We start from the raw sequence: 13,130 nt of genomic DNA, 5'->3' as shown, positions 1-13,130 counted from the left end.
TAATCACAGAAGCAGATTCCTCTGTGTACTTACATTGGAGGAAGGACATTATGCCCAAACGCAAGGGGAGTCATCAGTGGTTTCACTAGAGTAGTTTCACATTTTATTTTGACAATACTAGGGTTTGAACTCAGAACCTTGTACTTGTTAGGCAGGTGCTGTACTACTTGAGCCATGCCCCTAGCCCTCACATTTTATTTTTATAAATGCTAGCTACCACTCACTAGAGGCTGGTGTGAGTCCTTCCATACACCTGAGATTTGCGCTCTGCTAGAATCAAAAGAATTCTGATTTCTGTTGGACAATTGAAAGGTGGGACTTCTGATCCCTTTGCCTGAAGGCAAGAAAGATAAAGGGGTGAGAACATTGATAGGAAACATTTAAAGCTTAAGATATGTTCAGCCCTGTTCAGTGTCCACATCTCCTGGCCCAGATGGATTATATCCTTACTGAGCTGCCACCAGTGAGGTTTGGAGACTGATTTGGAACAGAAGATTCAAGGCAGACAAATGTGTTCATATTCCAAAAAAGGGTGGAAGGTAGATTCAGGATAGTAGGGAGCTCAGGTTTGATATGAGACAAGAATCTGGAGCAAATTATCTTAAAAGATGTTTTGATAAAATCTTTAGTATAACAAAGTCGGTGTGTCACTTGGATAAGTAAGCAGGGATCCAAAGAGTCTTCTGGTTCAGTGAATGTACAAGCCATGTCATATTGATATTGTTTTGTGCTTCTTTAGGGAGCTGGGGGTAGGGATGTGGATATAGTAAATCCAGTATCTGTGGTTGTTCAGTTGTTGATTAGGACACTCACTAGAGATCTGGGAGCAAGATAGTCTAGGCTGGCTGTTAATGCAGTTAGGTGTAATTGCTATCATTTATAAAGATTTCTGATCAGTGATTTGATCATTTGATTATTTCTGTTGGAAGCTTTCTGAAAAAAAGACACTATAGCTTACTACTAGCTTTATGTTATTTTACATTTAATGAATAACTTGGTTATAGAACGAGAAGATACACTTACCAATTATGTAACTAATAAAAAGTTGGAAGATGTAACAACTACCTTAGGTGATAGGATGATCATTATATTTTGGAAAAATGGACTGGCTCTAATGAGATGAAATAACAAGGTAAGGTCATATACTTAGATTGTTATTTATTTTAATCAACTTTACCAGCATAGTTCAGGAGAGGCAGAGATTAAAAGCAGCATGAATGGAAAAAGACTTAAGTATTCAAGTGGTCAATTAACTCAATATGAATGTGTAGTGTGATGTGGCTGCCAAACCGAAAAAGAATGTAATTTTTAGTTACACTAATAGAATTGTAGAAGGTAGTAGTGCTGGTTTACTCTGCATGAGTCAGACCAGGTCTAGAGTATTTCATTCATTTTTCTGGGGCCATTCTTATAAAGAAAAATAGTGAAGCAATTCACATAAATGTCGGAACAGCCAAAATGGTCTTTAAAATCATGTAGGAATTATCAAATTGCTGGACACTTTTTTTTTTTTTTTTTGGCAATACTGGTGCTTGAACTTAAGGCCTCACGCTTGCTAGGCAGGTGCTCTACCACTTGAGCCACTCTGCCAGCCCAAGAATATTAAAAAAAAAAAGAAATCACTCCAAAGGAAATCCTCTACCTGTTAGTAGTCATTCCCCTTACTTTCCCTCCCTAGCCTCTGGTAACCATTAATCTACTATCCATTTCTGTTTCTTGTTTTGGAAGCTGCACCATTTTATATCCCTACCAGTAATACATGAGTGGTGTAATCTCTACATGCTCACCAACATTTTTTATTTTTTACATTTTTTATTATTGTCCTTCTTGTGAGTGTGAAGAGCTATTTCATTGTGGTTTTGATTTGCTTTTTTTGTTTGGTGGGCCTGGGGTTTGAACTCAGAGCTTCCCACTTGCAAAGCAGGTTTTCTACTACTTGAACTACAACTCCAGTCCATTTTACTCTGGTTATTTTGGAGATGGGGGGGTGGTCTCATGAACTATTTGCCCTGGCTGGCCTTGAACATTGATTCTCCCAATCTCAGCCTCCCAAGTAGCTAGGATTACAGGGGTGAGCCACTGTAACTTGCATTATTTGTAATGATTGATAGTTCTAAGCATTTTTTTCATGTGTTTATTTGCCATTTTTGCATATGTTCTTTGGAAAAATGTTCATAGTGTTTGTCTTTAATCTTAACTTATAAGAGTTCTGTTTTTGAGACAGGCTCTCAATGAGTAACTCATGCTGGCCTTGAACTTGCTACATAGCCCAGGCTGTCCTCAAACTTATGAGCCTCCTGCCTTCTTGTAAGGGTTCTTTGCATATTGTAGACACTAAATCCTTATTACATATGATTTACACGCTTTCTTCCATTCTGTGTGTGTTGTCTTTGACTTTTGCTTTCTTAGAGTTGTTTGAAACACAAAAGTTTTTAATTCTGATGAAATGCAATTTATTTAGGTATCATACCTAAAAACCTATTTCCTAACCTATTTGGTACCAGTGTCAAAAATCAATTGGATCTGAAGGTATGAGTGCTTTTTGACGGATCTTATGGCAGAATGTAAAACAACCAACTGCTTCCTCACAAGTAAATACTCAGTAGGGGGAATAGTACCTAGTCAGAAAATCAGAAAACTTTAGATGTTTGAATAGAGAGTCAAAGCAGGTAAAGGTACTCCTTTGGAAGCTTACTATCTGCAAATGCAAGTACTATTAACATTAGGAATTTGTAGGTATAAGGCTGAAATTCCAAGGAAGGGGTTACCTAGCAAATTAAGTATGTGTGTGTGTAAACTAGTTATACACAGCTCATTTTCTCTATTTTGTGGATGGTGACATGTGTTTTAATTTTTTTTATTTTAGATTTTTGTTTGTTTAGATTTTGTTTGAGATGGGATCTTTGACCTAGAACTCACTTTATACAGTCCAGGCTGCCTTAAACTCTTCCTGCCTCAGCCTCCAGTGCAGGAATTCAGGCATGCACCACAACACCTGGCTGGTGACATTTTGTTGATACATTGTTTAGGATGCTGTCTTTGTTTTATGATCCTAAGTATCAAGGTTTCCATAGATATATTTAGGAATTGAGTCCTCAGTTTTCTTATAAGGCCTTGGAAATTCTGTGGCAGGAATTTTGGGGCTCGGGATAGAATACTATCCTATGCTATGAGCATCATTAATCAAGACCCGAGGTAAACTTGGCATTTGTGATAATCTGTGACATCCAGGTTAAAGACCTAGTTTTCAAGTGGTAGCTTTTACATGTGTTTATGAAACAGGTTTCTCAGTACTTCAAGCAGTTAAACACGCAATTTAATAAGCAAATGTAAGCCACTTAAAATATCAGTTTAATAAAGCAAATCTAATAATAGTTTGTCAGCACTTTATTAATGCTATTTAATGCTACTTAAAACATGAAGTTTAAAATGATAACACAAACTCTTTAAACTTATGCCTCCTTAAATCACATAGTAGGAACTGGCCCAATCTACAGTCTAACTGAACATTAATTCCTCACTCTCCTGAAATCACATTGGATTTCTATTCCTCATGTAGACGTCTGTCCTAGTACTCTGAATAGTTTAGTTCAGGGCTGTTGGCAATAATGGCGCCGATAGGTTTCAGTTCTTACTGCACCCTTAAGCTCCTGTTTTCCAAGGTCACAGTCCTGCCTCCCAGGGTCACAGTCCTGCCTCAAGTCTAGCTTGAATCCTCCTTCTGCCCCAACCTCCAGTGAGCATGAACCATAAGATCCTAGCCAATCAGATCATGCTGAGTCTCACTGAGGGGTATTTAAGCCCCTGCCCCTGTCTCTCTCTTTCTCTTGGCTCTCTCTGCTCTCTCCCTCTCCCTCCCGGCAATAAAGAATCTCTTGGCCAGATCACTTCTCTCCACGTGGTCACTTTGGGGCCTATATTTCCTTACATTTGGTGCCATGACTCGGGCCTATATTTCCTTACAAGGGCAGCAAGGCTTCTCCCACACATCCTGCCTCTTCCTATGTAAGCAGGTGGTGTGAAATCTTTCTGGGTGGCTTCCACTCCATGCATCACGTCCATTTTGTGTTCTGCAAGCCTGGGCTGGTCTTTTAACCAAAGCCAGAAGAAAGCTTGGACATCTTCTGACATTTTGCTGCTGAGAGCTGGACAGTATACCTTAAATAAGAGTTGATTTCAATTTGTAGTAAGACTTGCTACCTTTCACAGCCATTCAAACAGATTTTTTCCCTCAGAGTTATAAACTAGTGGGACTTGACTCTGAAATCTGAGCTGGTGCTACATCTTGAATCATTAAAGGTAAATACCATTGTCTCCCTCCAAAAGGGGTTTTTATTTGCTTGAATATATCTTAGGATCTCTGCAGATGACAAAAAGAATAGCAGTTTGGGGAACTGAGCATATGTCATGGCAAACTGTAAGGGCCAGCTGCAGATGTTAATTATTTAGTTTTTAACCTCGAATCATTTTTTTTTTTTACTTCCTCTTGGCTTGTCAGAATCTATTCATGCTGCTATAACAAAATACCTGGGACTGGGTAACTTATAAAGAACAGAAATGTATGTTCTCACAGTTTTGGAGACTGGAAGTTCAAGATCAAGGTACCGGCAGGTTTGGTTTCTGGTAAGGGCCTGGTCTTCTTTCTAAGATGGGACCTTAAACACTGCATCCTCTGGAGAGAACAATACTTTTGTCACTAGGCCAGAAGGCAGAATGGGCAAAGGGCCTAGCTAGTTCCCTGCAGCTCTTTTATAAAGTTGTTAGTCCCATTCACAAGGGCTCTGCCTTTGTGACTTAATCACCTCCTAAACGTTCCACGTGTTAATACAGTTGCATTTCGGATATAAGTTCCAGTATGAATTTTGAAGGGGACACAAATGTTCAAACCATAGCATGGCTCTGCCAGCTTTTTTTCTTCCAGATGCTTTATTAATCCTTTTGTTATTAGAAATTATCTTATAGGCAGTATCCCTGATTCTTTTAAAAATAAAGACACTTGGAGGATGCTTCTCAACTCCCATTCTTTGCAAGTCCAGGCCTGTGCTTACCTCCATTCGTCCCTTCTCTGAAACTATGCTCACATATGTCTGCAGAGGCTTCTCATATTCATGTTTCTACCTTTGTCTGCACTGGGGGGTCGTTCTTAATTCTTCACTTAGAGAAGGGCTCATGAGTTGTAACTTTGAAGCTCAGAGTGCAAGGGCATTCATTTGACACTGTTGGGTTTCCTCTTGCTTTGTTGTGCAATTTCAGATAAAAGAGATTTCATTTGTCACTTTAAACAGCTGAATCTCCAGTTAGGGTAGTAGCAGTTTCTGTTCTCACAGTCCAGCTTGATGAGTTTGTATGGTGGCTTTCATAGAAGCACATACTTTACATTCCCTCCTCCTAAGCTTTTAAAAACAAAAGTAAAATAATTCATGAAAACTAATTTTTTGTTATTTTTTAAATTTAGGATTCATTAATACTAAAAGGGGGTTGCATGTGAAATTCCACATATGTGTACAGTGTATTTTGAGCAAGTTCACCCCTCTATGATATTCCTTTAACCCCTTCCTTCCTCCCACCCTTTTAAAAACAATATTTGGTATGTTTCTTTATGTTATTGCCACACATACATATATGTAATATACTTTGATCCTCTTCACCCCCATACCCTCTCTATTTCTCTTCTCTCTGTTGTTCACCCACCCCCAAAATGTCCCTTTTGCACTCAAGCCCCATTATTATTGTTATTTTAGCATTTTAGACCTAGATTCCACATATGAGTGAAAATATGTGATATTTACTCTTTGAGCTTCGCTTATTTTGCTCAATATCATGACCTCCAATTGCTCCATTTTCCTGCAAATGGCATTATTTCATTATTCTTTATGGATGAATAATACTTCATTGTGTATATATATCACATTTTCTTTATCCATTTATTAGTTGTTGGGCACCTAGGCTGATTCCAGTACTTGGCTATTGTGAATAATGCTGCAGTAAACATAGGCGTGCAGGTGTCCTTCTTATTTGTTGAATGAAAACTACATTTTAACAAAATCTTACCTTGCATTTGTATAAAAAAATCATTTTGTCTGGTGTGTTCACTTTGTCTTTCCTCAACTTAGTTTCTAATGACTATGAATTTTAACATCATCATCACAAAGATCTGCCTTTTTGGTCCTTGAAATGACCATGTGAGACGTGAGTTGACTTTCAGTGCCTAAATGGGTCCTGACTTGTAGGGGTTCTCCATAAATGTTTGGTGGGTGAATGAAGTCCATGTGACGCTCTGACAGATTGTTGCAGTTCCAGCTGATGGCCAGCATCCCAGTTGGTTGGCTTGAAAAGGTTAATTATGAGCAAAATGCTTAGGTCTGGATGCTAGCATAGGCCCTTCAAAACTTTGTAAAACAGTTATTCTGTTCATGTTTTCTAAATGAAGAATAATAATATGAACTTTTAAACAGTCAAATTGAATTCACTTTGCCCTTACAACCAGGAGAAGCATAAGTTTTTTGTTTTCTGTTTTCAAAATTTATGTATTTAGGCTGTGCACAGTGGCTCACACCTATACTACTAGATTCTTGGGAGGCAGAGATTGGGAGGATTTCAGTTTGAGGCTAGTCCTGGCAAAAAGTTCACAAAGCACCCATCTCAATCAATGGCTAGATGTGGTGGTTTCATGCCTGTCATCCCAGCTATGGGGGGAAGCACAAATAGGAGAATCTGGTCCAGGCTGACTGGGACATAAAGTGAGACCCTGTCTTCAAAATAACCCATGCAAAAAGGACTGGGGGTGTGGCTTAGGTGGTAGCTATTGCAAGGTCCTGAGTTTAATTCCCAGTACAGCATCCTCCCAATTTACATATTTAAATACTTACACTGTGTCTCTCCTCTAATTCCTCTGCAGTATTTCTGGAGATGGAAGTCTTTGCTTCTGGTTTACATGGAACTCTGATTTAGTGAGCAAGTAGGCACTGTCTGTGAATGTGATGCTTGAGCTTAGGTTCTGGGGAGTTATTATGGCTCATTAGGACAATGGAATTGCTATTGAACATCTGGCCATGAATTTCAGAGGCCACTGGAAACCTGTACTTGGCTCTGTTCCTTAATCTTACCTATCAACACTGTTAGTGTTGTCTATGTGTATTTAAACTATCTGTGCTAATGAAACTTAGTGGCTAATTCTGTCCCTATTGGTCTGTAACTAATGACATATTTTTCAACTTTTGTTCACAGAGGGATCTGTCAGGGCACAAGAACATTGTGGGTTACATTGACTCTAGTATCAACAATGTGAGTAGCGGCGATGTATGGGAAGTTCTCATTCTGATGGACTTCTGTAGAGGTATGTATATGAACTGTATCCTCAAATTCTCATTTCTCTAGCATTTTGATTGTCAAGGGAACAGGGATAATTTTACTTAATGTGCATTGTACCCTAAAGTATATCATTCTGGTTTTATAGGTAGGAGGACTAAGAGATTTAAAAGATACAGCCTGTTGTAAACTCCTAGTTACTCTTGCAATGGCAAGGAGCAGTGGCATAAGCAATTGAAAACCATGGATAATACAAAATCTCATTTTTGTCAGGTTTTGGAAGGTTTGGTCATGTATATAAATGAGACCATATGAGAATGAGAATGAATATATTCTTTGTGATGCTTTAAAATGAATGATGAGGCACATAATAAAGGCCCAACTCCAAATGGACTAAAGAAACAGTGCAGCTTCCTTACCCCCCCACTCACACCATCACCCACGTATTATGGGATAAAAGAATCTCCCTTCTCCTTGCTCTGGAATTGTGATTCTTAGCAAGGATACTTTCATGTAATACTGCTCTTAACAGTAGAGTTAAATTGTTGAAAGCTTTGAAGTTTCAAACAACATTTATCTTGAGAAATCCAAGCTGTAGCGTGAATTCAGACTTGACTGCTTTCTTTACAACCACTGTTGGGAGATTTGATTTTTAGTTTAAGCAGCTTAAATTATTGTCTTACTGTTTGGTGCCCTGTTTTGTAATTTGCCCTCAGTTTCACTAAACATTTCACTAACATTTTCCTGTCTCTAAAGAACCTGTCTATAAATTAAATATATTTCTTATCTCAAAAATGTGATTTATTTTTGCGGGTCTGGAGATTGAGCCTAGGACCTTGTGCATGCTAGACGGATGCTCTACTGCTGAGCTGCCTCCCTAGCCTTGAAAATGTTATGCTAACTAGTAATTTCAGCCTTCATTAGATTAACTATGAACCTGATTTTGTAAAACACTACCAAATTTGAACCTGACAGTTTATTTCTTCCTGATCATTCCTTTTTGGACAATATACTATTTAGAGACCAGGCAGTAGAAGGATGTAGGGATCTGGATAATGTAAGAGATGTCATCAGTCTTTTGGTCCTGGAGATGAAATGCTGGTGTAGTAACTTGTGAAGCCAGAGAGACCAAGTTATTCCTAAAGTATAGATTATAATGATGTCCTACCTCCTAGGTTTTTGTGAATTCTGATTCTTACTAAAAGATAGGACAGTTTGAAGATATGGTCTCATCCACATGCAGTAGGGACAGGCAACTGTATAGTAGGGTCATATTGTCAGTTCTGTTACTAATCTTAAAGACATAATGAGGACAGCTCATATCTGGGGTGCTTTTTTAAAAATTCTGGTTTTGACTCATTAGAGGAGGCATGGATTGTAAGAAACACCTGGGATTTAGTTCTGGCTCTGCTGGTGATCAGCTCTGTTTCTTCAGTCTGCCTTGCTCCTCTTTGGACAACCGTTTACACTCCTGGTCTAAGTGACAAGTCTCCTTTGCTTTGTGTCCTTCTCAGGAGGCCAGGTAGTAAACCTGATGAACCAGCGCCTGCAAACAGGCTTTACAGAGAATGAAGTGCTCCAGATATTCTGTGATACCTGTGAAGCTGTTGCCCGCCTGCATCAATGCAAAACTCCTATTATCCACCGTGACTTGAAGGTAAAAGACCACTCTGATTTTGCAGAGTATTTTCTATCTGCTCCAGGGATGGGGTAGACACTGTGGGGATGTGACAGACATTCATGGCATGGTCCCTAACTGTAAACTTACACTGTGCTTGGGAAGAGAAAATACAAAGGAAGAAGTACAATGTGGTTATCAATTTTGTTACTTAAATAGCCTCCAGAAATTTTTTTAAATTACCAAATTCCTGAATCCATGTTATTTTTATTTTTCTTGCTATAGTCCCAAGTATACTTTTTCAAGGTCATGAAAATTAATATATTAATTTAAATAGTTTATAAATAACATTAATTTTAAGTCTATTTTGTAAGAACCATTAATTTTAAAAATTGGTCCTCTTGATTACCATCACTTTGCACTGTGGCTTTCATATTGTAATCACTTGACAATATTTGTTGAATGGAATTAAAAATCTACTGGGAGTACATTGTGACATTTACCAAAGTCCAAGTTCTCACATTGTATAATAGTTGAATTAATTCTAACTTTCATTCATGAAAGTTAGGGTTCTTCCTAACTTTCTTTTGCCCAGACTGGCTCCAAATTGTGATCCTCTCTGCCTCCTGTGTAGCTGGGATCACAGGTATGTGCCACCATGTCCAGCCCCTAGTCCTGTGTTTTAAAACAAAGTCTCCCTTTATTTTAACTTCTTAAACATTTGTTGGATTAGTCTGAAAGGCAATCATTTTTTGCCAGAAATAGCTATCCAGTTTGTGTTTTTCCAGGATGGTAATGCCCCGTGTTATGGCAGTGCTGCTATTAGGAATGGATTGGCACCACCTGGGATTGGGAGCCTGTGGTGCAGAGCTGAGGTTGCAGAGTAGGTCCATGAAGAGCTGAGGCAGCAGGGTTGCAGACTCTTCCTTCACTGGCTGAGCAGACTGTGAGATATTTCACTGGAATCAGAGGGCAAGGCAGCAGCAGGAGCAAGCTGCTGCCATGTTCTATTCCCCAGCACTTTATCCTGCATCTCAGAGGAGCAGCACAGTGTGGGGACACAGTAGTAGGCTCTGCAGTTGTCTTTCCATTGATATTGATGACCTCAGATATGCTGTGGTTTGCTTGCCATGGTTCAGGAGGCCTTGGAAATAAGGAGTGTAAGCAGGACTGTGGGAGGAGGCCTGAACTCTTAACTGTCACAGAGAAGCCCTGTGATTGCTGTTTGGATTCGGTTGTTTTGACTGAAACATTCTAAAATACCCTAAACTCAACACTGGGTGCCATCTTGATGCTCTCATTAGTGCTCATTTCTACTAGTATGTGCATGGTAGCAATGGCATTTGCCTGCTACAGCTCCAATTTCCCAAGGTCTGAGAGGAAAGTCCCCATATACCTCCTGCCTTGGTTAGTCCATTGCAGAGCTTCAGCCACTCTCAGCTCCTTATCATTACTAGAAACAGCCACCACTGTCCTGGTGATAGCCAGAGCCAAGAAGTTCCTGATTTCTTGAGTTGGCCTGAGAAAGTGCTGGCTGCTGCTATGTGAGCAGGATTTCCATCTGGAGGAGATGCCACTATGAGTACAAATTAGTGGGACACAAGAAAGGACCCAGGCTAAGTCTGTGGTTGACCTGTGTGAGCCAGTGCTCATTCACAGGCAGAACTGAGGAAGGCCTCTCTTGCCTTTCCACATGTATGGTCTTTCTTTCCAATTCCGTATAGGACATGAACTGCAAGTCATCTCTGTCCTTAGCTTATGTTCTAAAAATAACTATGGGAATACTGTTCTTTAGCTCTCTCTTCAAACACATTACTGTAACCCTTTAGTTATTTTCTCTCATTTTTAATTTTCATTTCTCTGAGAGAGAGAAAGGTCATTATTGCAGATCATGGGGCATTGATCTAGGAATTTTGCTTAAACTAGCCAAAAAGGCTGTGACTGTCCTGTACAGCCAATTAAGTAATCAAACCAGAACAAAGAGGTTCTTCACTCCCATTTCCAGGTTTTTCATTGTTTTGTCTTGTTGTGTTATGCTGTGCTAGTTGTGCACTTAAGTTATACTGTGTTAGTTGTGCACTTAAGAAAGGGGAAGAAAGGGTGAATACTTAATATGTTCAGGTTGAAAAGTCATAGGTATTACCTTTTCTGTCAGAAAGATGATTTTGGTCTCATGACATAATAGAATGAAGATTTGAACATTTTCAGAAACACAGGTTGGAAAACCTGCATTCATCTAGCCTGCCAAATTTTCCAGTGAATAATAAGTTCTCTGAAATGCCTCAGTGCTATGCCTGTTTGGAGTAACATTGAGATAAAGAGGTCAGGAGGATGTAGCTTTGCAGGACTTTACGCTAAGGCTAGAGCAGTGTTTGAGAGTGACACCTTTAATAGGGCTCTTTAAACTGATAGGTTGGAAAATAAGGTCAGCAGCATTGAACTCTCAAAGAGCTGAAATATTTGAGCAATTGTAAGCAGTGGTAACCCACCTTAGGCTTACATCCTTAAGGGGCTTTGTCAAAAACAACATCACTATGCACATTCTCAGAAGTTTTCAGAGGATGGTGTATGAACATCAGTTGGCTCTCTACCTTCCTAATCTCATTTAATCTGTCCCCTCTTACTTCCTATCTTACCCTTCTCCATTGCTATTGGCCCTAGCCTTAGTCACTCATGTCTGGACCATTTGCACCTGTCCTCGTTGTCTACTTTCTCTTATTCTTCCTCCTTTTGCCAAGCTGATTTTTCTATAATGGCTGTTTGCTTGTATGGATGATCTGTTAAAAATGCTGAATGCCTCCTGAGTGGCCTTCTCCAGTCTTCCCCCTGTTTGTTTCTTTGGTCTTCTCTCCTTTGTTCCCGTCTCTAAACTGCCCATGAACATTAACTGCATAGTGCACATCAGTATGGTAGGTGAGGGTGAGGTCCCAGCAGACAGGCAGCCTGACTCCACATCCTACTTCTCTAGTCCCTCTTTTCTGATAAGGGGGTCAATAAGATTTTGTAAGGGTTATATGAACTACTATAAATAAAAGTTCACTGGGCTTTGTCTGAGACACAGTAAATGCTATTAGCTGCTGATACCATTATTACTAGTTTTATTAATCCTTTACTTCCTCCAATATTCTGCATTATCCTATCTCCTCGTCAATGGCAGCCCTGACTACAGTATGTCCTGCCCCATGTTTTTGGCCTCCTTTGCAGTGCCAGTGCCATGCGCAGTGCTGATCCAGCCACATTGTCTTGCCTGCATGCCTCAGACACCTCAAGTGCACATCCACCTTAGGGCCTCAGTGCTGACTGTTACTGCTCAGAATGTTCTTCCCCCAGATGGTCCATGACTTCTTTCCTTATTCAGCTCTCTTCTCTTTTCATCAGAGACCTTCCCTAATTGCTCTTTAAAGTGGTTTCCCCCTTCACCTTACATGTATTTAACCTGCTGGGATTTTTTCATGACGTTCATCACTACCAGGTGATAATAATTATTTTCTTATTCCCAGTTGGACTCTAAGTTCCATGAGATGCTGGACCTTGTTTTTTCACAGGCTTTTCCCTAGAATCTAAAAAACACTTGGCATGTTGTAGAAATCAAAGATATTTCTTTCACAAATTGGTGGTAATAGTATTTTACATTTATGTAGGGAGATTTATAGTTTACTTTGATACATATTCTCTTATTTGCTCTGTAACATCTGTGATGGAAATATCAGCTTTACTTTGCAGATGAGAAACAAGCCCAAAGAGGCTTAAAGACTTGGCCAAGGTCAAACATCAGAAATAGGCTTTGGGGACTTCTGCCCCCTAAGTCCTATATTGTTACCATAGACCATATTCTGTGCTTAGTGTTTTGTGGGTGGTGGTGATGGAGGGCAGCAACAGTGGCCAGCATGGCCTTGGAGGTTTTTGCAGAAGCTACAAGTCATAGGACACACAGAGTAGATGAAGAATGCAGCAATAAGAGAGGTGGCCGCTGCCAAGTGATTTCACCTTCATAATCTTGCTTGATCCTCCCCACATAATGCACAAAAGTAGCTAGAGCAGGGATTATTGTTTTCATCAGTTCAACAGTGTGCCTCATCTTTATTCTGTCCTTTGTCTGCTTAGTCCTCCCCTCTTCCCCAGCAGAGATTTTGGTCCCGCAGCTACCTTGTTTGTGTTTTGAAATGAATTAACTTTTCAGATTCCAGCATTAGAAGTGTAGAAG

General features: G+C 39.7%; 1 protein-coding gene across 11 annotated transcripts in view; it reads left to right on the top strand.

Annotated features, from left to right (window-relative positions):
- Aak1 (AP2 associated kinase 1) overlaps window positions 1-13,130 on the top strand; it is a 167,266-nt gene that overhangs the window by 84,166 nt on the left and 69,970 nt on the right. For all 11 annotated transcript variants that reach the window (XM_074049880.1, XM_074049887.1, XM_074049881.1 and 8 more), the window contains 2 exons: window positions 7,228-7,336; window positions 8,823-8,965. In XM_074049880.1, the coding sequence (XP_073905981.1) occupies window positions 7,228-7,336; window positions 8,823-8,965 (252 nt within the window). The remainder of the gene's footprint in view (window positions 1-7,227; window positions 7,337-8,822; window positions 8,966-13,130) is intronic.

Source organism: Castor canadensis, chromosome 12 (genome assembly GCF_047511655.1).
Source record: "Castor canadensis chromosome 12, mCasCan1.hap1v2, whole genome shotgun sequence".
NCBI lineage: Eukaryota > Metazoa > Chordata > Mammalia > Rodentia > Castoridae > Castor > Castor canadensis.
The sequence above is the reverse complement of the archived record's forward strand: the minus strand, read 5'-3'. Positions and strand labels throughout refer to the sequence as shown.